This window comes from Passer domesticus, chromosome 4 (assembly GCF_036417665.1).
Source record: "Passer domesticus isolate bPasDom1 chromosome 4, bPasDom1.hap1, whole genome shotgun sequence".
Classification (NCBI taxonomy): domain Eukaryota; kingdom Metazoa; phylum Chordata; class Aves; order Passeriformes; family Passeridae; genus Passer; species Passer domesticus.
In genome coordinates, this window is record NC_087477.1 from 71918435 (window position 1) to 71945951 (window position 27517).

Consider the following 27517-nt stretch of genomic DNA (forward strand, 5'->3'; position numbering starts at 1 on the left):
CAGCAATTGCATTCCAAAGGTAAAAATTACACATTGTAATAGCTAAATGCATGGATACAAGGCTTTTGCTCAATTACTAACTGTCACCAGGATTATGTTAGTATTTCCATTTAAGTTTATTGGAATGCATGGGAATGGTCAGTTCTGAATTATTTAATTTCATTTCCCCACTGGTCTTCAATAAGGACCCATGACTAGCTTACAGAGAGCAGATTTGCCACTGATAATTATTGCTTTCCTCAACTGCCTTGTTTACTAACACTGGGCTACTTATATCTGCTTTAAGTCTTTTGGTAACCTTTGCACATCAACTCTTTAATTTAGTGTTTTGGTGAATTCATTAGGCCTCAGACTCAAAGGAATTAATTACATACTAGCTTTTTTCCCCAAGATTTACATAAGAAATTTCAAACATAAGTTTACAACTTATGAAATATGAATTCATTACTTCATTTTAAACCTCCCATTATTTAAGAGACTGATGAATAAAAATGGATATTTGTTTTATCTGCTTAGCAGGTTAGCTTTCTACAGAAAAAAAAAATTAACAGGAACACCATATTCCCCAGAGATTCTATTTTCACCATGTTTGTTTTCTTCATTTTGAAGGTGACAAGCTGAAAATATTCCTAAGGAAAGCCTCACCATGGATATTTGAGGATCCTGAACCTTTCAAACCAGTGGAAATGGAAAATTCTGAGCATCTGTCACAGCTACCCTCAATCAAGTGAAGGGCTATTTGCAAAAATTAGAGGCCTAATTTTTTTTTAAGGTATGCAAATGATACGTAAAACTAAAGGTTGATCCTGAACGTTCTATGTCTGTTAGCCTTTCACAAACCAAGGGGCAAAGGAGACACAAACAGTATTTTTGGGAGTCTATATCTTAGCCTTTTATAGTGGGGTTCTTCTCCTTTCATTTTTTGTTGTGAAGTGCTAAAATTCCTTCTCTTTTAATGCCACAGCACAGTGAAAAACCGTGGGGATTTTAGCCCTCTTCCCCATTTTTATTTTGCTTATAGCGATTATTCATTTAAATTAATGATTATTAAATTACATAATGTAGATTATTTACTTTATGGCATTTAGGTAAGGAGACTATCAAAATTATATCAATTAAGGCAATTATTAAAACTGCTCAATTTTTAATTTAAAATATCTGATTCTGAATTTCAACAATACATCAGGAAAGATTTAATGGAAACATATGAAAAGGATGCACAGAGCTTCTTCAGAGAAATATACAAGTCTTAGTTTTAGACGTCACCCCTTTCACATACAGATTATATTCTCTGGAAGTAAAGAATCAGCCATAGAGAAATGAGTGACCTGATTTCTTATCTTGTGCAAACTACTTTTTCTCTATGTCCACTAATTTACAGAGGAAAGGACCACTGACTACTGTGAGCTTTTTCAGTCATCCACAGAAAGAAATGAGCCCAAAAGGGACCGTGGGCACCTTACAACTGCTCCCAGAGGACACCAGCACTTCTGGGAATGGAGTATCTTGTGTTAAGTGGATTTTTAGTTCTTTATGCCAAGGGAGTATCTCCAAAACATGTTTTTATTTTTAAACTGGGTTTCTTTCTTAAGTTTGGCTTTACCTCAAGACATCACAATCCCAACATTCATGTAAGGAAGAATACATGCTCCAATCCAGATGACCTGAACAGAAAAGCCATGCTTCCCTGGCAATGTTATGAGGTATCTTAGAAGACACAGCCAATTTTTAGCAGAGAAAAATATTTACTGAATTCTACCTTTTCACAGAGGGAAAGCACAGTCACAGCTTGGATTATTGCAACCTGCTCTTCATTTCTCAAATTCTAAAATACAAAAAGATGCATTTTAAATTGGAGTAAAAATTTATCCTTTAACACGAGCAGTAAGTTTTAACCATACTTCAAAAAGTAAATCAATTATAACATTTAGGATTATAGACATGACCAAAAGGATCCCATGACTGAAAGCACTGAAAATTAAACCAAGGGTGCTTAGAAGCACCCAAGTTGCACTCTATTTCAGCACACCAGCCCCACAACATTTTTTTCAACAGATCATTCAACAAAAATTAAGTGGTTTCAGTCAGGGATTTTGCAATTTTTTGCCTGTTTTTGCCAGTTCACCAGACTAAGCCTTGCAGCAAGTGAATCTCACCTTCGTGCACTTCAGACTTCCAATTAAAGAAAACAATGCAAGGAGTAAGGGCCATAGAAACCTCCACAGGACTTGCAACATGCAAATCTAACATGCAAATCTAGAAGTTAAAACTAGTATTAAAAAGACCTAAATCTGTTAAATCTAGCTGTAAACTGGACTCAGCTCCCTGGATGCTTGTGCCCCAAACATGTGGCTAAGATTTATACTGTATTTAGCAATAAAGAGGAAAAAGGGGAGACAGTTTTCCTTGCCTTTCTCCCAGAAAATCCACTCCTGGCAGTGACAGCCTTCACAGCAGAAGGTGCTACTATTACTACTCAAGAGGGATAATTCACAACTTGGTCTGGCTTTGACTTGTTTTGCATCTTTTCACTTTGCCTGCTACAGTGCCTGTTTTCTGTATCATTTGGTCAAGACCAAATCCTACCTTAAAAAAATACTCTTTTCACTACCATCATTTTAACTAAAATTTTGTGTTGTAAAAGCCATTCCTTAGCATTTATGTTCTTCATACAAACACAGACATCACCCTGTGCACTGCCTTGGATGTTAGTATTTGCTGTGGAAAAAGAATGTTTTAAATTAACCATGAAACTGGAGATACATGTAATAGTAAAAAGTGTTACCCCATTATCTCCAAGAATATCTAGCTTCTTCATAAGTTCAGATATATTCACGTCCTGAAAAAGATGTTTGACACTTATTTTTTATGAAGTAGGTCAGAAACAGTTTTTATATGATATATTTTATGTACCCTTTACTCTTTTCTCTGTGTGAAAAGACTTCAAATATAAATAAGTTAAACATAGCTTTGCATCACAATTACAAAAGTAATTACTGGTACTTTAAGAAAAACCAAAAGTCACTTTGAATTACAACAAGCAACCTGGATGTCTGTGCATGAGGGCAGAATGTTCCTGTATGATTCACACTTATCCTGCCAATGTATGCATAGGAAAGATCAAAACTGATGAACAGGTTTAAAAGATGTAAAGAGAAAGGGGCTAAAAGACTTTTTTTTTTTGTTTGTATCAAGTGGAGCATCAACCACATCAAGCTACAGAAGTTACAAGGACAGAGAGTATGAACAAGTAATTGCTAAGAAAGTAATTGCTAAGTATGAACAAGTAATTGCTCAGAATTTGCTTGGTTGTTTGCTTTTTGTTTTCTTTGTTAAACAAAACCATGGAGTTCCAAATCAGCCTTACAATGGCAGAAGAGAATGTGCACAGTGGGCTGAACATCCTCCTCCAAACAGCTTATCAGCTCATAATCATCTTTCTGATTAGAAAGCCACATTTCTTTGCCACTCAGCTCCCAGATAATGAACTTAACAACCATCCTTATTAAGGCTCAGTCACTGAAATAAAGAAAACCACTTCTCTGATTCAAAAAAGAGAGCAATAAATTCATGGAATCACATAATCATAGAATATGCTGAGCTGGAAGAGATGCATCAGGATCACTCAGTCTAAATCCTGGCCCTACATTTCATCATCCCCAGGAGTCATACTATGTGCCTGAGAGCATTGTCCAAACACTTCAACTCTGTCAGGTTGGTGCTGTGACCCCTTCCCTGGGGAGCTGTTCCAGTGCCCAAACACCCCCTGGGTGAAGAACCTTTCCCTGATAAAATTCACATGATGTCTGTATTTAACACTGTACCAGGATCTATTCCTAGGCCCAAAACTCTATTTAAAGTTTAAAAAGTTGTTGGAAAGGGTCATGGAACTGTTTAACCAGACATAATCACATTCTCCTGAACCATCTCAAGTTTGGTCTGGAATTTAACGTGGCCCAGGGATCGTTTCCACTGACAGCCTGCGTGCAGCCATGCTGTTTGAAGGCAGGAAGCCTTGAGAGCATGGGAATAGCCCAGTCCATGGCAGTCCAAAATGCTTAATACACGAGCCTTGTTAAATGCTGCCACCCTCAACTTCTACTCAGCATGTAGAAAAGGCCAGCACATCACATGGCCATGTGTGGTTTTTGAGTTTTTCTGTCCTGAGAGGTCCCCTCCATCTCTTCCCAAAAACTTCAGAGGTGTTCCCAAATGCTACATGAGCTATTTAACTATATGTGCTCCAGAGCACATCACTAACTCTAGAATGGTGCAGATCCTAATACACTTGTGTTTGGGTGTATGTTAAAAACAAAACTATTGATTACAATCAGTATTGACAAGGCTGAACAGAAACTTCTTCAGTCAATGAGTTACACTAGTGAAGAATGGAAATTATTTGCCTCTATTGAGCCAGAAATAATCATTCTAATAATTTATTTCCATATGATGCATAAAGGAAGAATCAGAAACCAAATCAGATTTTGCATCATTCTGGAATCTACATTGCTACTGCTGGTTAATAATTCTTAAAAGCACTAAGGTAAAAAGGTCAACTATTTCAGTCTGCCCATTTTAGGTGACTGCCCCACCTTCCAGGTAAGCAAACTGAAAGGCTGAAAGGCAGATTGAACAGAATGCACCTGTTAAAGCATGTCATAGATGACAATGGAAAAAAGGGATTATGGACTGGTACACTGTACCTGCTACAGCCAACATGCAGATTAGAAAAACAGGTAAGCTAAAAGTGGGTCTGGCTCTATTTGTAGGTGGTATACTAACTGATGACTCTTGGTGGGCTTTGGGAGATGAGAATCCAACCAAATCTGTAGGTAAGAAGCAGGTTTTAATTCTTTTCTTTCAGACTACTCAACTTCCTAAAAATATGCAGGGGCAATTTCAGTTTATTTCCTCTAGAGATCATGCTGTGCTCATTAAAGCACTGAACAGCAACAAGCCTCTTATAAGAGGACTTGTAAACACAACTAAAAATTCAACCATAAATCATTAGTGAGTGACACTGAGATTATGCTGTAGTTTGTAGAAAAGTTACCCAGCTCTGTTGTGTAACATTATTGACAACACAAGTCTGAATTCAATCTTAAGTGAACCAGCATGCACATCAAGTTGCAGAAATAGCCTGTTCATGGGGGAACAGGAGTGAAAAGAGTAATTCTTGCTTCCTTATATCAGAAGGTAATCAAGGGAGATCCTGATGTTTATCTTGTTCTTGCTCTAAAAGAGTTCCACCTATCTGAATGAGTTCTGGGTCAGGCACCTCATGCTTCAAGGCCCTGGCCTTGGCAAATAAGCATATTCATTCAACAAATAAAAGCCTTCACTAAACTGGGTGTAAAATAAAGACTGAAAGTAGTATTTCTGAACTCAGATGAAGACATTTAATATCATGAACCATGAACTGTAGCAAGCCTGACAAGGAATCACATTAACATCAAGATTCTTCCCTAGACTAAATGTAAAATATCTTGATTGACCAGCCTTCACTTTCACTGAGGAACTCCTGACATAACCAGATCATATTCTTATGAAACTGTTTTCCCAGTTAAAAATATATTTTCTTACTGAATTTTTTCTTTCGCATTTTCTTCCCTGGTAAGTGTCAAGCCATTTGTTTGGATATTAGACTGGTCATTCAAGAAAGGTTCCTAGCCATCCAACTGTTTCTAGTGTTTCTCTGCATATACCTTTATTCCTTCCTGATGGCAGAACAGTTGAAGTGCACTTCCATTGTTTTCAGGGAAGGTGGTTATATGAAGATTAAATGCTGGTGACCTTCGCTCTCTCTCCTGAGGAAAGATTTGTTTAAAAACAACATTTGTGATTATACATTATCATTTATTCCCCACCTTTACAAACATACTTGTACATTAAAAAGGCAGATCCCTCTCTCATTCCAAATCTGTTCTATTTCCTCTTACTTTTACTATATTTGAAGAATTTTGGCTAAATAAAAACATGGTGTTAGCTGCCAACTGACTCCATGCACACAGTGTCTGCAAAGCTACCTGACACTCCCCAGCTGCAGAACCCTTGCAACACTGGCCCTAATTGACTGGAGCCCTGAAATACTCTGCAGGGTTTTAGGCTGATTATAACCTTATTTAATTACTGTTTTCCTTCATGGAACAATAAAAAAATTAGAAAGAAAAATCTGCAGAAAAAAAATTAAACTCCATCACGAAATAGTAATATTGAATATTTTCTCACTATAATTAAACCTGTGTGTCTGGTCCCTGTTTATTGTACAGTCTACCTTCCTATCAGGGCGTTTAAAATCCCCATTCATATTCACTCCAAAAGCCAAGATGTCAGAATATGTTGAAAGGCAGCACTATTCTACAGTTATGATCTTTGTGATAAAACAAAAAATTAAAAATTCTCATCTATCTAAAGCTAGACATTTAGTATATCTAAAACTTAACTGGTCCATGTACATGAATTCCATGCATTTCTTCAAAATACCAACCTATTATTTCTTCAGAAGGCAGATATAACATAACAAACAAGCAACTTTTAGCTAACATAAATTTTAATGTGCTTGTGAAAAATGACTGGACTGAAGGCTCTGGGCAACCAAGGCATTGGGTCTTACTCTGAATTCTCTGGCCATGAGAACATGAGCAAGAAACACCAGATTTCATCTCCATGTTACAAGGGGATACTTTGGCAACATGAGCTTCATTTTCGCAGAGAGACCACTACTACAAACACTTCAGTTCCTATGACCATGCACGTATTAGCCTATTTCCTAAATCAAAAACATGGTGCTTTAATTGATATGGCAGACAGGCTTCATCCATTCACTTAAACCCGTTACAAAGCATGGCAAATCTTGTTCATTAGTTAGGTTAAACCTAATTTGAAACTACAGTGTAGAGAGAAAAATCTCTGTAGTCTATGCGATTTTCCCCCTCTTGAGTTTTTTAAAAAATAATATTTACATCAACAGTCTAATTCTGAAATGGGCTTAAATAATGTCTTAGCTGTTGTAAACCAAAACCATAACTTTAATTCTTATCCAAATTCAGTTATGATTTTAGATATTGTTATAAGTTCATCAGTTGCTATTGCATTCATCTCACCTAAACTTGCTTTAATTGATAAATAAATGATTGTGTTTTATACTTTACCTAATTTTCATCTGAAATAACTGTGCTAAAAAGTACTGTCCTGATTACCAAAAGCATTCCATTGTCACACTGGTGTCTACATGCTTGTCTACTAAGGAAAAAATCTTTTCTTGCAATCACACAAAAATACTTCAATTGTTATTCTGTGAAAGAATTTTTCCAAGCTTTGGCACATGACAAAACCTTACATGACATACTGAGCTGTTTTTGATGTGATTTTTTAATGTGAAAAATACGTTCATGAAGGATCTATTGAAGAATTCCTTCCTTAAGAAATATTTTTTGGACAGTTTTACTTCTAAGAACACCCACACTTTAGGAAGCAATTTCTAGTGCAATGGCCAATTGAAGTGCTAAATTGTTCTCTATTTTTCTTTACAGTCCTTTCATAAAATATAAAGATATGTATTAGAAACCATATCTATTTTTCTGAACATCTACTGAAATTCTAGTAACCTAAATTCATAATTTTGAATATAATGGGCTATGACATCAAAACATATGGTTGATAAAGGATGAAAAAAAGATTAAGAAATGTCAGACAAAAAGAAGGTCCACATAACAGGAAGACATGACATTTTCATCTTTATCAGAGAAGTTACACATGCTGAGATTTTTGGTGAAACGTGCTGGGTGATAAAAATGAAGGAGTGACAATGACAGGTTTGTCAGAGAGTTTATTCTAGGCAGTGTTAAGAATGCTGGTGATCTTTGAAACTGAACAATGTGTCATCAGGCAATACAACCATGTGACAACTGTGCATCACACACAGACACTGCAGTGTTACTAAATTCTGCATGAGCCCAGTTTGTGAGGGATGAGAACCATTGCTTGCAGCTGTAATCACAGGCTACATGTTCAGTGCTAATACAAATAATTGTGCTTATTTCATTTATGCAAAGTATGGAGGTTTTTTTTGGTATAGGCAACATACTAGTTTAACACACAGAAGTTATATTTCTGGTTTACCATTTTTCTTTGGCATTGCCAGAGGTTTGGGGTTTTTTTCATTTTCATTGATTAAAGCCAATTATCTCCATGACCACTTTAAACCATGAGAAAATGGATTTAAGGTAAGAGGAATTCTTTGGAGTCTGCTATCAAGATGTGTTCTTTCTAAGATAAATTTACTTCATATGAATGTTGTCAACAGTAAATCCATGAAATTTAAAGCAATTCTACATTGATGTGATGGACATGTCAGATCTTTAGTCAGATCACTGCATGCAAGATGTGAGAAGGTGTGTTAATTTAATCAATGCCAGCCAAGGCTGTTGAATACATACCAAGTGATTTTACATGCAGGAAAGGAGGAGTTATGGAAATGAAACAAATAAAAAAGGCAAAATATTGCAAAACAAAATATTTTATTAGATGAAAACCAAACTATATGCAATTTATATTAGCTATATTACATCTTTATAAACATTAGTGAGCATTCTCTCCAAAACATATTAAGGCAGTGGCATCAATTTCATTATCCCAAGATACAACATTTAAAAAATAGATACCTAAGTGACTTCCCTTAAACATGCACCAGACATCAGTAATCTTTACAGGAATTTCAGCTTGGGTTCAAACATAATTTCTGCTCCATTTGAGAGTTTGCAACAGAGAGAATCTCTTACTTCAAGCTCTAGCACTCTGAATTCTAACAGCTCATTCTGGTCTTTTGCATCTTGCATCTCATTCTTCAGCTGATGTTCTTCTTGTTCCATTCTGTAAATCTGTGAGACAAACACAACATGGTAATGCCCTGTAAGCACTAGAAAAGATACTGCACAGAGTTACAAACCAGGGGTTTAGACAAAACTGTTAATTATTTCCATTTTTCATTACACATCAGGCTGTGTCATGTAGATAAAAAGTTTCATATCAGAAAGTATTTCTGAGAGCTGTCAGCAGAAAATGGTCAATGTTCTCTTAGAGTAATAATCCGGAAGTAGCATAAAAGTGATATGAATATTGTACCTAAATAAGCTAAGCAGTATAAGTTTTCTTTTAAAATACAGCAAATTAAAAACTGGTTTGCATTAACATTTGGGTAGACTGTTCTCATTGCCTTTGCCTAATTAGACTTCTAATTTTTTACAGTACATGAAAGACGATAATGGTGTAGTTTTAATGACTACTTTTTAATTTGCCAGAATTTTGCCTTGGGGTACTAACAATGACAAAACAGAAATTCAATACTGGCTATTAATTATGCCAATTAATAGCTTTGGTCTGCTGTCTAGTTTAACTGGGTGATCTTTTCTTTGTACAAAACTAAATAGAAGTGTAGCATCTGTCATAATGCACTTTAACATTTATAGTGCCCATTTAAGTGTCCAAGTAAATTAAACCTGTGTGTAGCTCCTTTTAATCATGGTATTTTATTTGGTTATCTTATTTGTATTATATTAATATTAAGCTAATAATTAACAAAATCAGTTCTTTGTCTTCCTGAGCTGACTAGCCAACTTTCCCACCACTATCAACAAAGAACAATGCAGATGCTCAGCTCTGAGTATCTCAGACAGTTAATATAATAACCCTTAAATCAATCAGCATTACTTATGTGTGGAAAAGCTATAAAAATGTTGAAGGGAGCAGGTAATTTTGTTAGTCAGGAAATAATAATCTTTGTGTAACTGTGTATTTTGTTGGACACCAGAAACCTCAGCCAGCTTGGGCTGTTCTGGTGGCTATCCATGCTACTCCCAATAAAATCAGCGATTCCTGAAGAATATAAAAGGATGTTGGTACTTTAATCAGAGACTTTAAGTTTCTGTTTCTGGTGAGAAATAAAGCAATTTAATGCTGATTTTATAGTACTTAGTGCTTTCAATTTCTTCTGCAATAAAGGGCAGCAATGGTGAAAATATTCCCACATACCTTCTCTAGCAACTCCTGATTTGTTCTAATTAACAGCTGCTTTTCTTCTACCCATTTTGAATCCTGTGAGGAAAACACATATGTTTTGTTAAAGAAGACAAATGAATGCCTACATTAATCAGATTTCAGACAAGTATAAAATGGTCACACAGTGAAAAATAAAGCCATCATAAATGTTTCAAGGCTGTACAGCATTTTATACTACAGTGAAAATAAAAGTTCCTTCCTGTAGCAGTCTTTTGTTTCCTAGTATGTTTCAGCTAGCATATACTTTAAATTCTTTACAAGTAGCAGTTGTGGGTTACCATAGTTATATGCTTTATGTCATTTTTAAAACATTTATTTACTCAGCTGAACTCAAAACTATTGCTTTCCATTGCAAAGGTTTGGAAACTTTTTTTGTAAAATTATCCCATTTTAAGTAGTACTATACAAATACAAAGGGAGAAAGGGATGAAAATGCTTTTACTACCCCAAATGACCAAAAAGAAGCTTCAGCAATATAATCACCCTCTGCTAAAAATCTGAGAATCTGGCTAAAACACAGTGTTTGTGACAAGAAATTCAAGGCTGTGGAGAAAGGGAAGTGATGCAAGACATTGTATACATTTGGAAACTGTATTTCCAATTAATCGCTTGTTCCAAAACACATCTTTCCTTTTAGGTTTTCCCATGGCCTCAAAAGGCCTCATCAAATATCCCTTTAAAGAGCCAAGCTACAAAAACTCATGGCCAGCCATAGCTGGACCTTCAGTTTTAATGGATTATAACAGCAAGATTTGCTCTTGTTTTTCCTACAGAGAAATCTATTTACATAACCTTGCTCATGCTGCTCTAAAAGGTTTATTAAAACAATATCCAACACTTAATATCCCATACTAACTCTAGATCAAATTATCTTCTAGCTTCAAGGGATGATTTATTTAAAATCTAAATGCCTTTACTAAAGTAAAGCATTTCAGGAAGATATTTGCACACTGAGGTTGCATAAGGAATCAATAAAATCTGGATATCACAGCCCCTCAAATATCCTTGAAATGTCAATCTAAAATATTATGATAATATATTGAGTCCAATTAGCATTTTTGAAAACATTTTCTTTTTTCTGCTTACTGTCTACTACAATCTCATGCTGTACTGTTCTACCTTTTTCCAGTCATGCACAAAAATGCATTTAATGTAATAAACAAGCTCTTAATGGCTGTGATGTTATAAGAGTAACATACTAAAATGAGTACTGAAAGGCATTACACTTGTCAAGAATTTTTGAGGCAAGTGAAAAAAACATTGAAAATACAATCTGGTATCTAGTTTAGTATTTAACTAGCATTTTACTAAGGTCAAGCAATGAAGAGTTGCATGCACAGACAGAGGGTGGACATCCCAGAGCATGGATATGGATATGGATATGGATATGGATATGGATATGGATATGGATATGGATATGGATATGGTAAACATACCCACATGGTCAGGTTCAACAGCTACATCAGACTGCAGCTTCATCTGCTTCAGTTCACACAAGTAGAAAAAACAGATCAATCTGCTCTACAGGTAATAAATTTCTGCCTCTTTCTTGATGGAGTCCAACTACACTTTCTGAGGAAACCTGAACTCCAGCAGAATTGTATTTACACACCAGATCACTGAGACAGTGGAGCATTCATCCATCTGGCACACTGCATACTCCAATACTTTTAGATTTAGTATTTGCCATTATTAATAATATTAATTTCTTTATTTAATATAAAATTTCTTATGCATGCACCTCAATGTATCATGAAGAAATGGATTATTAGTTTTGTGTTACTTCTGGGGGAATACTGAAAGGTCCAGCCAGAAGAGAGATTAACAAAAGCCATTGACAGTTACTTGGAAATTACACATAAATTGTTATAAACCTAGCTTCACATAATTGTTGAATAATAAGTTTCTAATCTCATGCTGTGAAATAGACTTCAGGAAATTTTCAGGAATAATATACTTTTGATTCATTATTTCCTTTACAAACACACTTTAGAGGCTGGCTCCCAGAATGAACATTCCACAATTATTATTAAATTATCATCACTACCATGACATCTAAATGACAAAGTAGTAATAAAATAATTAAAAAAAAAAAAAATCACATAGTGCACAAAGAATTCCATTTTTCATACAACCATTTATTTTGTTGACTGCAAATACTAACAGATCAGGAGAACCAAGCAGGTGCTAGAGCTCCCAGGAAGACACTGTGATCCCCTCTGAGGAAAGCTAACACTCAGTGTACAAACCAGCCCACTAGAAACAACATCTTAGTGCTCCTTGTCACATCCCTGTTCACCCTGTCAGGGTTACTAAGAGATACAAAGTGGAAAATGTGGTTCTGAATCTTAAAGTGATAATTTATTAAACTCCAATTTCCAGATACACCTTTTTGATGTAATGCTCTTGCAGAAAAACCACAGAAGTAACTCCTTACATGGGTATCCAAATTCATTTATCTTGTTTACATACACAGTACTTACATTATACACTCTACAGTCAACTATCTTGTTAATGTTTTCAACTACACAGCAGTTTGCCCACAAGATCTTTCTTATCAACAAACCAAAATAGCAGCAGTAGATGCTTGAGAGATCTTTGGTTTCGTTTATTCTTCCAGAGGTTCAGTGGGCCATCATTTTTAGATTGATAACATATTCTCAGTTTTTAGTGGTATTGTATTTACACGTAATTCACTAAACAAATTGCAATTTGTGTGGAAGGTAGCATGAATGACTTTTGTCCTTAATTTGAATATGGTCCCCAAACCTTTGCATTAATACAGAATCTTACACAAAATTTTAATTACAAAGAATAAACCATAGAAATAGTGTTATCATTTATTTGGCATTATATGTAAGTTGTGTCAACTGCTACAGGATCATCAGTCTTTGAAATGTATATCTACAGCTAGCTCTATCTTATTACTATAAGCTACATGCAAACTTAAATTCTTATTTCAAACAATAAAGCATAAAATAACATCTCCCCAATTTCTAGTGTGTGTTCTAGCAGTCACACAACTGAACATCTTGCAAATGCATACTCATAACTCTTAATCAGACTTCCTGAGGGCCCTAGACAATATTAAATATGCATCAGTAGACACATCTTTGATGAGTATTTACATATCTTATATATACTGAAGCACAAGGCCTGATTTTTCTTTGTGTGATGGTTTGGGAATTTGAAAGCAACTGGGCCCTCTGAGACTTCAAACCCAGGAGAGGAACACCTCAAGTGGCTTCCATTAACCTGACAGGCTCAGTGTCCAAGTGTTCATATCTCTAGTGTGTCTAGAAGTTGGGGTTTTAAAAAATTTTTCTTTGGTACACACCAAAAATATTCTCCAGTAGAAATATAGAATATTTATGTTATTAGAACTTATAACAAATAGTTACAAAATTGAAAAGAGGACAAAGCCCTTCACCAAATGACAATGGGAACAGAATGTGCATGTACATGTGGTTATTTTGATACTACCCTTTAGTGTATTATGTGTTAGAAAATGAGTCTGTAATGACATTTTCTTAGAATGCAAAATCCTTTCCTTTATTTGAGCGATGAAATGCTGCAGTAGCAATCAAGCTGCACCATTCACACCAACACACCAGTAAGCAACGAAGATGGCCAGGGCACCACTGCATGCAGCCGAGAACATGATGTGGTAGAGCATTTTAAGAGAGCCTTTTACCTGTCCCTTCTCCATTAGAGCTTTCTCCAGGTCCTCAATTTTTGCCTGACACCTGAGAAGATCAGCTTGCAGTTGTTCCCGAGTCTGGGAGAGGAGAAGGAGGGAGAGGGGAAAAGAGAAATCAAAAGTAAATATATTTTCTACTATTTTATGGGCTGTCCCGTCAGCTTTTAATGTTTTTCATTGAAATAGTTGTTTTTGTGTTTATGTTACACAATATTTGAAGCTGCCATTTTAACAGGATTTTTCCTTCCTAGCCTAAAAAGATGTTAGCATCCCATATTCAGTGACAAAGTTCTTACCAGTGGAAGAAAAAAAAATTAGAAACTGAAAGAGCTCTAAAAAGCTATTTAAAAGCTTTAGTAACTTAAGGCAATTGGGAAAAAGGAACAAGGGAGAAAGAGAATTACATTAAGCACTGAAAAAGGCACTTAGGAAATGAAATACATTGACCCAAAACAAATTACATGTCCCATAAACAGCATATGCTGGTCAGCTTTTCTCATTTACATGATCATTACACTCACCACTACACTACAGTGGGTATTACCCCCTAAATCCAGTGATGCCCTAAAAGGCACTGGATCATACAAAGTACTAAACAAAAAAAGGATATAAAACACATGTTTCTTAATACCCTCAGCCACTGAAGCTCCTTGACCTACCACAAGTATTTTTTTCCACCCTACTTCAGGTACTTTTTCTCCCAAGCATTTTAAATATTCCTGCAGGGATTTTTTTTTCCTACATCTGTGTATCTTTGAGTCCTTGCTTTCCTTAAGCCTCACCTAAAAGTTATAGGAAATGTTCATCCCACCAAAATAAACTATGCAAAAAGCTAATTTATGACTCATGCCAGAAATGGATTCGCAGGGATGTAGCAAAAACACCATTAAAAAGAAATAGCAACAATTTCCAAGACTACAAAAAGTATAGTCTGTAAATGCCTGCAAAATAAAATTTAAAAAAACCCATAAAGTCAAAGAAAATATATAATAGCCTCTCATAGGTGGCAAATACATGACTGTCCCTGAAATCCTTTTTTAATAGCAGATGGAATTATGCCCCCCATCCTAATAAGATCTTGAGAAGTGATCTTCAAGTCTTTATATCTTTCCTTGGCTAAGTATCCTACTTAAAAGGTGTCAAAACTGACTAGGCTTTTGTAACGTGCTAAGAACTCTAATAAAAAAAAGCCATAAAGCAGTAATTCTGCTATTATAAGAACTACATTTCACAGGAAAAAATAAAGAAGAAGTGTATGTTGGTTGAGTCCTTTCCCACCAGTAATTTTGGAACATATTAAAATAATTTTTTTCCTGCATCTTAGCAACACATTGCAGTGGTACACACAGCCACATGTAGCAAAGCACTAGCATGTAATAATCACAGTATTTAATATGTTTCTCCATTTTTGGGGTTTGGGGAAGTTGTAGAGGGAAGACAGTCAGGGGTTTTTTAACTGTCAGCTCACATACAACCTGGTGTCCATCAGGAGCCCCCACTTCCTGTTGTACAAAACTGCTTCCCAGCGAGCCAGAACCAAGTTCTGGGTCAGATTTTTGATTCAGATTTGGGAAATTTTTAATATAATTTTATGATGGAAGTACCTAAGTGGCTGTAAGAACCTATCCTGTGATTCCTTCAAAATCCATCATCTCACTATTCAAATTGCAGGTTCAAATGGGTTATCCCTCTCATAGCATAGAAATCTTTAATATATTATACATGCTAGAATAAAGTATAATGACATCTTTGTTCTGATTGCAGCAGATGAATCTAAATTATCACCTTACTTATGACATCCTCTAATCCTCAGAAGCATTGGGCTTTGCATTTCACTGACCTGCAAAGACACCTCCTGCTATTACAAATGGTTTCAGCTTTTTCTATTATTTCAGAGTTAAAAGAATTTCAGTTAAAAAATTACCCTTGCTTCTCTCTCTGCATCCAGGGTTCCACCAACTTGTTCTTGGAGCAATGCATATGCTCTTTGCAAAGCTTGATACTCTCTTGTTAGCTGGCAAAACCTGAGTTCAGCTTCTTCTTTAGGCGTGCTCTTAATGAAAAGGGGGGGAAAGTGGGTTAGTAAAATATATATTTAATAATGGGTTTGTCTGTACAGAAGACAGACTCACAAACCAGCAACACAACTCATACTAAGTCTCAAAGTTTAATAAAGGTGTGAAATCCTAAAACAAGTGCAAAGAAAAGGAAGGAAGGATGATGAGTAACTGTGTCTACCAGACCATTTAAGGACAGTGTAAGTTGCCATGTAAGACAGCAATGCACAGAAATGGGAAAACTGAGAGGAAAAATGAGAGGAAACAGTTTTGTGCAACATTGTCTTCAGCAACTCCAGAGCCAGAGGGGTCTCAGAAGGCATTTGTGCTATTTTTCATGCAGTCCACCCTTCCCTCTTTACACTTATTCTCTATCATGCCAGCGTCAAGCACACTGACACAGAAGTTACATTTGAAAATTATTTCAAAGATATTTTCTTAAATTTATTCTTTTAATACAAAGTATTTTCAAAGTCTTTCTTTTCCTTGAATTTTGAGCCATTAACTTTAACACTTATAAGGTCTTTCCTGTACTGCTGAGGACAAGAAGTCCTTTGCTTTAATTAATTTTTGCTCCAGGAACTTGAGTTCTAAGGAAAAGAGATTACAATATTATTAGACGCTAAAGCTAGAAAAAAGGAAGCTTCTTCTGAGGAGTATTAGGCAGAAGTTAGTGAACAAGAAAGAAAGATGAAAAAGAGCATCTAATTCGTGCTTTGTGCTCACGCACGCAATCTTCCAAAGTAGGCCAGCAGCAGTGTGTATCACAGAGCTGGGACAAAACATGTCACTGGGTATTTGCTACCTATGATCACTAAAGACTTCATGAATTGCAAAGGACTCTCTGAGTATTGTGAGCAAAGAAAGAAAATCCTGATTGTATCAAAACAGTCAAATAAATTATAAGGTTGAAAGGTAAATTATTGTCTAGTAAGTATTGACTTTTGGCAAAGCAATATGCCTATTCATTTTGTTTTGACTCATAAGAAAGAGTTTGAGGAAAAAAATTATTTCTCACACCAATATCTGCCAAATCTGTCAGGCAGAATATTATCTTATTAATTTTATTGCAAAGTGTATATGTTACCAGACTTCAAAAAACCCAAAGGAATTCTCTGCCAAATCATTAACAGTTCATGTGGTAAAATAGCTGAAAGCTTGTATTTATACTTCAAGAGGTAGAAAGAAGAAAGAATCAGTTACCACTTACATCTTCCAAATCTTCTTCTGGTGTTGCAGGAGTCCTGTCTGTTTTATCTGTGTTGTATGAAGTTACAGATGAAGTTTCTGAATCAAGAGATTCTTCATCAAATCCAAAAAATGTCTCCACAACATGCCTCTGAAAAATTATGGTTTTTTAGCTAGTAGCAAAACAGATTGAAAGCCCCAATGACGCAGTAAGCAGTAACCAAGGCCTTCTCTGATTATTATTATGCTATTTAGAAAGAAATAAAGGTTCCAATGCAAACTCTTCTCCGATTAAATAAGTTACTTTTCCAACATCATTTATGGAAGAACCTCCAAGAACAGAACTGGACATAGAACAGAGATGAGGTAAATACCAAAAGAAAAATGCTTTAGCAAAACTATAAAACCTAATTACCAAAATCACACAAGTCCTTACAAGATTCACAATAGAGAAATCCAATATCTATTCAGAAGAAAGTAAGGCAGTACAATGCAACATACAACATGTGCAACCAAAAGCAAAAAAAGTACTCTGGAGACCAAGGTGGAACAAATTTAATTGCTCATACTAATTGCAAAAATAAAGCAAAAATGAAAAAAATCCTATTTTGGAAAACCCTACTTAAAAGTAAAAATTCATGCTTACCATTTATTTTTTTTCAATATCATCATTCTCTTTTTTTTTTCAAAAAGTTTGCTCCAATACTATGTCTAACCAAAAAGACATGTCTAGGGAAAAGCAGCATTGCACTGCGGATTTAAAAAATTTTGCACAACATTATCAATGCCTAGAGAAAATTAGAAAAAATTAGTAGCTGGTGGAAATGAGTACAATATCAGTTGTGAAAATGTTGATTTTTTATATAAACATAGTCACAGAAAGCAGCATATTTCCTTGGAAATTCAACCATTTAAAAATGGTTTATAATTTTAACTAGAGAAAAAGGTTTTTAACTGTTATTGATCAATAGAAAGCATAACTTCTTAAACCACAGAAATCCAACACAATTTCAGAGAATCAAGAAAACTGAAAATATTTTTTTTAAAGGATGTTGCTGAAAAATGGATTCAGGTTATGAAGCAGTCTAGACAGAGAGGGTAGTGGAGAGAGGTGGCTGTAAGAAGATGAAGAAAGATCTCTACATGTTTTGCCACTGCTTGATACTGAAGCACAGATCCTGATGTCACAGTTTGCTGTTTGGGTCTTTTTCAAATACATAACAGAGGTTGTCTATGAGAAGATAATAGCTTGTTCATTAAAATAGCCATAAGGATTAAAAAAGTTATCAGTTATCATCAAACATCATGAATCCTACATTTCAGCAAAGAATTGTTATCAATCAATTTAAGACAGTTTTCAAAAAGTTTTAACTATAACGCCCTCTCTCATGATGATTTCCAAATATTGATCTTTCCTTGCAGTTTTCCAGACTTACCTAACCTTAGAGATTTTTTTCCAGTATATCTACACAAGTATGGTCTTCTCTTTCTCACAAAGCCCTAATGCCCACTGTATTCTTTTGGTTCAGCACAGCTCTCATCAGCAGTCAAAATACTCTGTCTTGATTTAAGGGGTACCAAAAAATCAAGCCTGTAGGTGTGACTTTTTGCCTGCATTCATGACACCAGGTGCTCCATTTACAGTCTGCAGCCCTGGTCACCACGGTCCATCAGGTCACAACCTCATCCCTTATAAGCTGGACAAGTCCATAATAGTTTCACAGTACAGCTAATTCCACTCCAACTGCCAAAGAGAGCTCCAAGGTCATGTCCTGGATCAGTTAACTGCTTCACTTAAGAAGACCCCTAAAAACAGTACTTAAAAATTTTCATTCAGAAACCCAAAAAGCCATTTCTTTTCTAAACAGACTACATTTATCCATATGCCTGCAGATAAATATGATGCGGCACAACAGGCAAAGAGCTTCGAAACAACCTTGAGAAACAAATTTCTTTTTGCAAGCTACTTAACTACTACTTTGTGAATTCATAGGATCACAGTTATAGTGCCACAGTGCTAGAAAGACATTAGTTTTACTGTGATCTTTTGCCAGGCAGCGCTATGTCCAAGGTGCTTAACACAAACAGTTCCCTGGGATAATCTAATCCTTTCCTCCAGCATTCACGAGCTCACCTTTCTGCCCTACTTAACAAAACAAAGGGCAGAAGGAATAGGTTTATCTCTATTCTAAAAATACAAAGACTTATCCAGAAAGCTAATGTATTTACTCACATTTAAATTAAAACCATTTCAGACTTCTCTTTTACAAGCACAAAGGTTTACCACAAAACACAAGGGGCCACTAGTCCTTGGGTTATGACCCATCCAGCTCTTCTCCCCCACTGAATACTGGCTGCACCTTACAACCATGAAACAGTAATATTACAAATATATATTGGAAGTTGAAAATATGGCTAAAGAAATGGTGCTACTTCAAGTTGTAAGGAAGACAAATTTACAATCTGAGCAGCTAGCTCAACTCACTTTCCTGACTCCAAAGTGATCTGCAGATACAGTTTCATAAAGGTACATTTTATAGAGGTAAAGAAGACGGCAGCTGGTAAACAAAGTAATTGTCAAGTCTTGACTTTGCAAAGGCTGGCAGAAGGGGCTTCTAAAAGATGGAGAACAAAACTCAAATTTATTATCATATGGCAGAGAGATCACAGTACCATGAGGGTCAGCAGCAGCTGAACTAGAAGTGGCAATAAAACCTACCTACCTATAGGATTTTTATGCTACATCTCTGTTGTACACTAACTTTTGGGTAACTCAGGTCAAACACGTCTTCCTTTAACCCTGCACGCACACACCCACCCATGCCATTTCAAGAAATGAAAATAAATTAGCCAAACAACAGTGATTTTGATTTTACATAAAGGTATATAGGCTGGAGAAAATATTTAAAGCAATGTCATTATTGTGAAAAATAAGTTGAACATTTCACTTATAGCAAAAGTCAGGTGAAAATATATACAAATCAATAAATAAACCACTTGATTATTAGATATGAGGGAATTCAGAAAAAAAACCAACACCTTAGTATTTCCCATCACACTAAAAAAGTGCAACACTTAAAGGAGAGTTGTAAGTCAAAAACTTTTAAATGCTATAAAGACTACCTGTAATATTTGAAGTCACAGGTGAACAATTTCTTTTTAAGACTTCTTAATTTTTAGAAAAGCTGTATATTTATAATTTTGTGGAGCAGATCTGTTCCATAAAAACAGGGATAAGTTATTTAATTATATTTATATATATACAGGTAATATTTAATTATATTACCTGTACAAGTATGAATTGCTTTATGACATAATCAAAAAATAGCCAGTTTTACTGTTGATCAGCTAGTATGTGAAATAACCAACTACAAGAACTGATTCACAGCAACACCAAAACAAATTAATTCACAAGGGAACAGCTGTAGAGAGAGAAAATAATTTTAAAAATACTCAAAAAAAGACATGTGAGTCATAAAGTTGTAGATAATAAATAATAAATCATCAATAAATATATCAACTCCAAGGGACATTCCACACATGCCTCAAAATCTGAACCACAAGAGTTTCTCAAAAGTATGCAGAAATGCACAATACTCACTGGATTTTTGCAACTATATAAACTATGTTTATTCAAGTTTCATTTAAACTTTTTTTTTAAAAATGGGAACATTCTGAATTAACACTCAGAGATTGCTTTATATTTGTTTGCAAATTTCTTATTTCTAAATCACAACTTCTTAACTGAGAAAATAGTCATGTAAATTATAGAAAAATTCTGATTTGAATTCTAATTTCCACTGACTCCTGCCATGCATTTAATGTCAAGTATTTTCCATGTGGATTTATAGTGATGTTTCCATATAATTTTAAAGTAAAATTATGCATTAGGTCTTTATAACTCAAGTATTAATACTTCTACTGAATGATGGTGCTCAGCAAACATCAAAGTTTAGACTACTATAAATCAATAGTGACACATAAACTACATTATATGTAAATTTCAATATCATCTGATTTCTCTGTTGCTAAAGGACTTTCATTTTACATTTAAATACCTCATTTTAAGGGATCTAATCAAACATGATGAAAAAGATCCAAGATATATTTCCTTGTAATGCAATCAGATGTGCCTTTCAGTAACTTCTTACCTTCATGCTTATATGTCATTTCTTGGCAGCCAGAAAAATACAGGCACACCAAAGCACAGAGGCAGAGAAAAAAAGAAAAGTATAAAACAAGAAATATGAACTCCATCACGCCAGGCTTTCCCACTACTGCAAATACAGTTCATTTATTAAAGTTTAAAAAAAGGCACAATCCATAGAGTCCTGCAGCTACCAAACAAGCTGGGTAAATATGTCTTACTTGTCAAATGCATGACTCCATCCATCACGGAATGAATGTAACTCCATTCCACATGTCAAAAATAAACCAAATATAAAAAATACTCCTTCTGAAGTTTCTTGGTTATTTCACAACAAAAATTGAAAAAAAATTTTAAAAACACCTTGGAAAAAATCAGGTACCTGACTACACAGTCACTACATCACTCCTCTGAAGACCCTGCAAGCACAGAGGTTATAAAGCCCATCCCACTTTGCTGCTCCTTTCCTTGGGGAGCCTGAAGCAGTTGCCAGCATTGTTCCATGACTCCTTGGGAATTAGAAGAGTGCTCAGTGAAAACTGCAGTAGCAACAGTAACCCAGTGCACCTACAGAGCTCCAGAAATAACACTGATAGCTGATAACAAAACCAAGAAATACAGAACTTTCAGAAGCTTCTCAGCTGAACTGACGTTCAGGGCTGTAAAGGCTACGGACACATCATTCACACAAGATGTCTCAAAGGTGGAGAAAGGCATTCCATGAATTCTGTTCCAGATAACACAAACAACTGTCAGGAAAATACTTATTAGGAAACAACCACAGACTCTCTGAAGACCATCTCAGGAATGAAGGAAGCTGGAATCTAAAACCACATTCAGGAAAATCTTCACCCTGTGCACCACTTTCCTGGTTATTAGAACAAAAAAAGAATCATTCTATACCTTCCAGAATGAGCTTATCTGACCACTTTCATGAAATCTCATTCTCAGGAGTTATTTCCTCCTTCCCTTTGTCACAAGGAATGGAATACATTTAGAAATAGATACAACTCCACCAGCCAAACTTGTTAGTTTACTGTGTTAATCCTAATTTTACATTTAACAAACCTTAGAAAAGCAGAGCCAAAGACTTAGATGAGAAATTTCTTTTTCCAAGGACAGGTTATATTCTATATATATTCTATCTATATTCTGTATACTATTCTATGCAGGTTATATAATCTGTATGAGATAAAAATCTTGCACAGATAATAGACAGAAATACACTTATGCTGTGCATGTCTACATATAAAACAACTCACTCATCTTAGACTGCCTTTATAGTTTATGGAGAAAACCAGGCACTTTCAGGCCAAAACTCCTATGTCTTATTTAGATACCTACTTCCAACCACTTAATGTTACCACTTTGTCCAGAGCGAGATGTCTGCATCTCGTGTCCATTACTGACATCTAACCAACATTTGCAACACTCAGACAAATACATTCTACATTTTTTCTTCTGGATTTTTGATATAGGCTGTAGAAACAGAGATGATGAAGATGGTAAAATCCCAACTCATCTGGGTGAGAAACCCATTCCACATAGATTGTTTAAATTAAAAATCGTTGGAAAACTGTGGGAAACACAGCTTCCTTTGAGGATTTTGATCCTCACAGGACCACACAGGTGGCCTGGAAGGAAAACAGCCAGGATTGGATTTTTAGAAGTTAACACGAACTGCAGTTAAATTGTGAGCCAACACTGCATATAAATGTAAATAGTCTACAGGTTTATTCACTGGCAGGTAATGGCACTGTAGTATTATTGATTACTTCTTTCATTCCTTAAGGAATTAGCTCATTTAGAAAGTTTAAATACAGCTATAAATTAACTATATTAACTAGTGTGTATATATATGGTGTAACAACTATAGTACACACAATCCCATTTGTTCTTCTCTCATAACCTTCCATTTTTTTACTTTTTTTTGTTTTATAGCCCTGCTTTTCCTGTTAGGAGATAGCATCACATAGAATTTCAAATGGTCACTACAGCCATTGAAGAGCTAATGGACATGGGATGGAATAATTTGTAGCAGAAATGCCTGCTACTGATTAATTTGTTCTTTCTGATGCATCTTCTATACCCTAAATAAGAATCACACCCCTACTAACTCTGCTGTCCATATGCATACAATACTTGCAGTAGATCAGCAGAATTCCCCATATTATAGCACTCTTAGCAAACAGAAAATAGCAAAATTTTTAATGTATTGTACCTATTCTCTCCAATCCTCGCTTTTTTGGAAAAGAAGAAGAGACCACAAAAGCATCAGGTTTCTCAAGACACATCAGGTTGCACCAGTGCCAGCTGAAGCTCTACTAACACAGAGCATTTTCAAGACAGAAATGCATATTTATTGAAGTTTTCAGCCTACAGAAATTCTCATCACCAGTTGCCAACACCTAAAAGTTGACTTAACTAGTTTTGTTTAGTGAGGAATTTTGCAATTTAGCAAATTATCTTACACATTTGACTTACAGTCAGAAAAAGGCCAATAATTAGAGAAAATTATAAAAAGTACAGTATAAATTACATCCATATATATATATTTACTTTTGCATTCTTTTTAAAAAATTGCTCTCAAAACACAAATTTCCAGTTACACTACATCAAGAAAGAATGGTTTACAGTTGCTACAAATATATTTGACAGGATCTATTGTTACTTTTGTTTTTCTTCTTTTTTCACTATGTAAAAGACACATCATTACTAGAAACAGAATTTGAAAAAACTACCAGTGAAATAGAGTCCCAAAGGATAAATTTTACAGAACATAGGAATTAGAGTGCAGAGCAATAAAAAAGCACCACCTGGAGGTTACCAGGAATAGACTATGCAGAACACACTGACACAAGGCACCCATTTATGACAGAATATATCTTAAGCTACTATATAGATGATAATGATAGCTCTACTCTTCATTTTCATTTTTCCCCTCTTACTCCATTTCCCACCTCCCACACACATGCTCCAGGCTGCTAATGTTCAACTTCACAAAAAACATTATTCAGCAAATTACTTTTAGCGCATTACAAGAAACTTGAAGGGCACTTTCTGAAGCAAAATTTCTGGTTTTATAATTGGAATTTTTGTCTTGAACCCTGTATTCTAGAGCAGATAAGTTATTAATGCACAACAGTTGGAATTGTCTTATATATCACATACAGAAATATTATTTCAGTAACATTCCCAGCATGAGTTATTCTTTAATTGTGATTTAGCTCTATGTTGGTACAAATAGTTTAAAGGGGGTATGTTCTTTAAAATAGACTGAATATTTGTCCTTTGAAACACCAGTTGCTTTAAGCCATTAAATTGTTATGCCTCAAGCCACTTGAATATTTAGGCTGCAGTGGCTAAAAGTGTAATTTTATTGTTTATTTAAAACAAACCCCAAAACAACATCACTTGTGTGAAGTACAAAACTCTTGAATTACCCTAAAAAATTAAGCACTCACCAGAGTAAGCAGAAGAATTATATGGATTTTTCTCATTAAGCAGAGCTTTAAATTCAGGCAGTATTTGAAAGAGGTGTTGTTCACAGCAACAGAAATGCACGAAAAACCGAAGGTTTGCTCACCTTTGGAGGCTTCAGACTTTTCCTCCTCTGTTTTTTAGACCGCAATAACCGTTCTCTTTCCTAGAAGGAAAGAGAACATTTTGGTATGGGTTTGTTTTAAAACTATACTTAGATATGTCTAACAGAGAGAAATATCATTAGCATTTTCTTTAAGCCTCTGGTAAAGCTAACATGATGTCTCTATCCTTTTGAATAACACCATGTTACACCACACAGTACTGCAGCTTTATGCTTTTAGCAAACCTTCAGCCACGTACTTCACGCATTTGATGGGAAGTTGGCAAGAAAAGGCTTTGGTAAATTCTGAGCACAGATTTCTGACAGTTCTTTTGACTCTTTTACCAAGAAGCTCACTATGGAAACAGAATTCAGAGTGTCATTTCAGTGTTCAACCACCCTGAAGCAGCAGGTCGGTAGCCAAAACTTAGTCCAGTCTTAGTAATTAAAAGTTATTATATCAGACATATTCTGATATACAAGCATGCATATGCAGATACAGTGGTACATCTGACTGTATCCTTGTAGGACAAATCCAAAGGCACTCAGTCTGTGTCAACTTAGTCGCTGTCTTTTTTCTACTCCGCTTTTGGTGCAAGATCACAACAAACTACACCATGACATGAGGAGGTCATGACTGCAAATGCATGATTTAAGTTCATCTAAATCCAAGAATACTGCCTGAAATTCCAAAGGAGAAGAGGAGGAGGAGAAGGTAAAAAAATGCGAAGGAGAAAGGCAAAAAACCCCAACAATACAGGAGGCAGGTGCTCTGTCTTCTTGCTTTTTCTGATTCTCTCCTTAGTTCTGCATCTTTGTTTGCAGCACCTCTATTTTTAAAAGACAGATTGCAGTTCCAAGTGCTTCTTTAGCAGTTATTGCTCACTGCGTGATATTATTCTATTCACTTATTTGCTTTACATTCAGTTCAGAAACTGGAAAAACAGGAAGCTCACAGTAGAAATCACAACAAAATTATTTATCAGTACATTGTTCCAGGAAATAAGTTTTGGAAAATGCAAAATAACTGAGAGAAGTACAACAACTTACACAGCACCTTGAATACATGTAGTTTGAAAAATAAGGAAAAGTAAGGACTGCAAAGGCAGAATGGTGCAGGTATTTCAAGCTGCACAATCATATAACATTTTAAGCTAAAAAAACCAGACAGTTGAATTTTATACTGTTAAAGAAGAGTGCTCTCTTCTCAGATGTCCATTTAAGGCACATTTCCTGCCTCAAGTGGGGTATTCTGCCTCCCAAGCAGGTGTCCAAACAAATGCAGTGCAGAATGAACAAACACTTCCAAAATCCCAGTCTTCCTGTTTCTAGTCTTGTATGTAAGAAGACTGCTTAATTGACTTCTTCAACATAAATCAAGCTACCAGAACAATAATAACGCCAATTAAAAGCCACTAGCATCTTTTGCAGTCATCTGAGTTTACCTTGACAGCTCTCCTTTTAAGAACTGACCAGAACACCCTGTTGTGAGAAAAGTCATGTTGACAAGGTTTTAACAGCATCAAAGATAGCCTACAGATGACACTGCTAATCAGTTCAGACAACCCTACTGCCTAAGACTACTGTTCTTATTTCCATGTATCATATTACTCTCAGCTGCAGTTAAGCTGATTATTTTTATATTAATCAGATATGGGACATTTGGGTCACTCGTGGTAACTATGATACATTTGTAGTCTGTAGAGGTGTGGTTTGGGCCAGAAAAGAGAGCTTAAAAGCAACAGTGTGCAGAATTCCACTGCATTCACATCCAAGGCAAAGGCTCAGTTAGTTTGTACTGGAACCAAAGAAGTTTCCTAGTTAAAAATTTAAATAATTTCTGCAAGTGGAATAGTATCTGTAAGCAGGAAACAAAGCAAAAATGAAACAATATTTTAAAATATTTTTTTATTTTACTTTCACACTAAATACAACTTCATATTATTGACCAAAGTCAGGATACAATATATTTCCTTGTATCACTAGCTGAAACAGTAAAAAGAGAGTCCTCTCATACCCACTTTGCACTGAAATATAAGTGAGGTTTTATCTGCCATATACTGCACATCTAATGTCATATCACCATCCCTGCCTATGCAGTTTTATTTGGAAGCTAAAGCAGCATCTCTCTGTGGACCAGACCCTACATCATAGCACCTGAGTAACATCCTACTGCTTGTAACACTGGGACACTGGAGAATGCACACAGACATTGAACTTTGGCACTGATTTCAGAGAAAAATCCTGGGTCAAAATCTCAAAGGAACTGCCAGGAACATGTTCCACATACAGCAATAACACACCTTCTTCTTTTTCCTTTTTGGACCTTCCATTTTTATTTTCAATTATGTATCCAATTCTTTAATTTTCTATTTAGACAGAAGGCTTTTAAATTCTTTTTATAATTTTGCAGCAGTCAGAAGTGCCATTTGAGATGTCTGAGTCTGCCTGAGTTGCAGATGCTGCTCCAGAATGGCAAGGTCTCTCAGAGATTATGTGTAAATTTCTGCCAGCACCAGAAGAGTTTGTCACAAATTGCACTAAATAGCACTAGACACCTCTAACACAACTTGAAAGATTCCTCATCAATCACAACTTGAAGGATTCCTGACCAAACACTGAACATCCATGAGCATCACCCTCAGAAGGCTTTGGAGTCAGAGGGCAGCAGCTGGGCAGTTCTAATCCTAAACCATGCTGCTACCTTTGCTTTGATGAACCACACAGAGCTCTCCCCATCTTTTTTAAATACAGCTTGTATGGCCAGCTCAGCTAGAGATGCTTGT

General features: G+C 35.5%; 2 protein-coding genes and 1 long non-coding RNA gene across 17 annotated transcripts in view; 1 reads left to right on the top strand and 2 right to left on the bottom strand.

Annotated features, from left to right (window-relative positions):
- LOC135299528 (uncharacterized) overlaps nucleotides 1–10260 on the top strand; it is a 28528-nt gene extending 18268 nt beyond the window's left edge. For all 7 annotated transcript variants that reach the window (XR_010361503.1, XR_010361507.1, XR_010361502.1 and 4 more), the window contains 2 exons: nucleotides 610–772; nucleotides 1382–10260. This is a non-coding gene — a long non-coding RNA (uncharacterized LOC135299528). The remainder of the gene's footprint in view (nucleotides 1–609; nucleotides 773–1381) is intronic.
- The window catches only part of JAKMIP1 (janus kinase and microtubule interacting protein 1), a 224658-nt gene that overhangs the window by 111611 nt on the left and 85530 nt on the right, over nucleotides 1–27517 (bottom strand). For all 9 annotated transcript variants that reach the window (XM_064418704.1, XM_064418708.1, XM_064418701.1 and 6 more), the window contains 9 exons: nucleotides 24735–24794; nucleotides 17024–17152; nucleotides 15681–15809; nucleotides 13751–13834; nucleotides 10030–10092; nucleotides 8781–8879; nucleotides 5706–5807; nucleotides 2786–2839; nucleotides 1760–1825 (listed from right to left, as the gene is read on the bottom strand). In XM_064418704.1, coding sequence (XP_064274774.1) covers nucleotides 1760–1825; nucleotides 2786–2839; nucleotides 5706–5807; nucleotides 8781–8879; nucleotides 10030–10092; nucleotides 13751–13834; nucleotides 15681–15809; nucleotides 17024–17152; nucleotides 24735–24794 — 786 coding nt within the window. The remainder of the gene's footprint in view (nucleotides 1–1759; nucleotides 1826–2785; nucleotides 2840–5705; nucleotides 5808–8780; nucleotides 8880–10029; nucleotides 10093–13750; nucleotides 13835–15680; nucleotides 15810–17023; nucleotides 17153–24734; nucleotides 24795–27517) is intronic.
- On the bottom strand, nucleotides 17159–24725 carry LOC135299527 (uncharacterized). The gene has a single exon (XM_064418713.1). It carries the CDS (start codon nucleotides 21256–21258, stop codon nucleotides 21079–21081), a length of 180 nt encoding a protein of 59 aa, XP_064274783.1. The 5' UTR covers nucleotides 21259–24725; the 3' UTR covers nucleotides 17159–21078.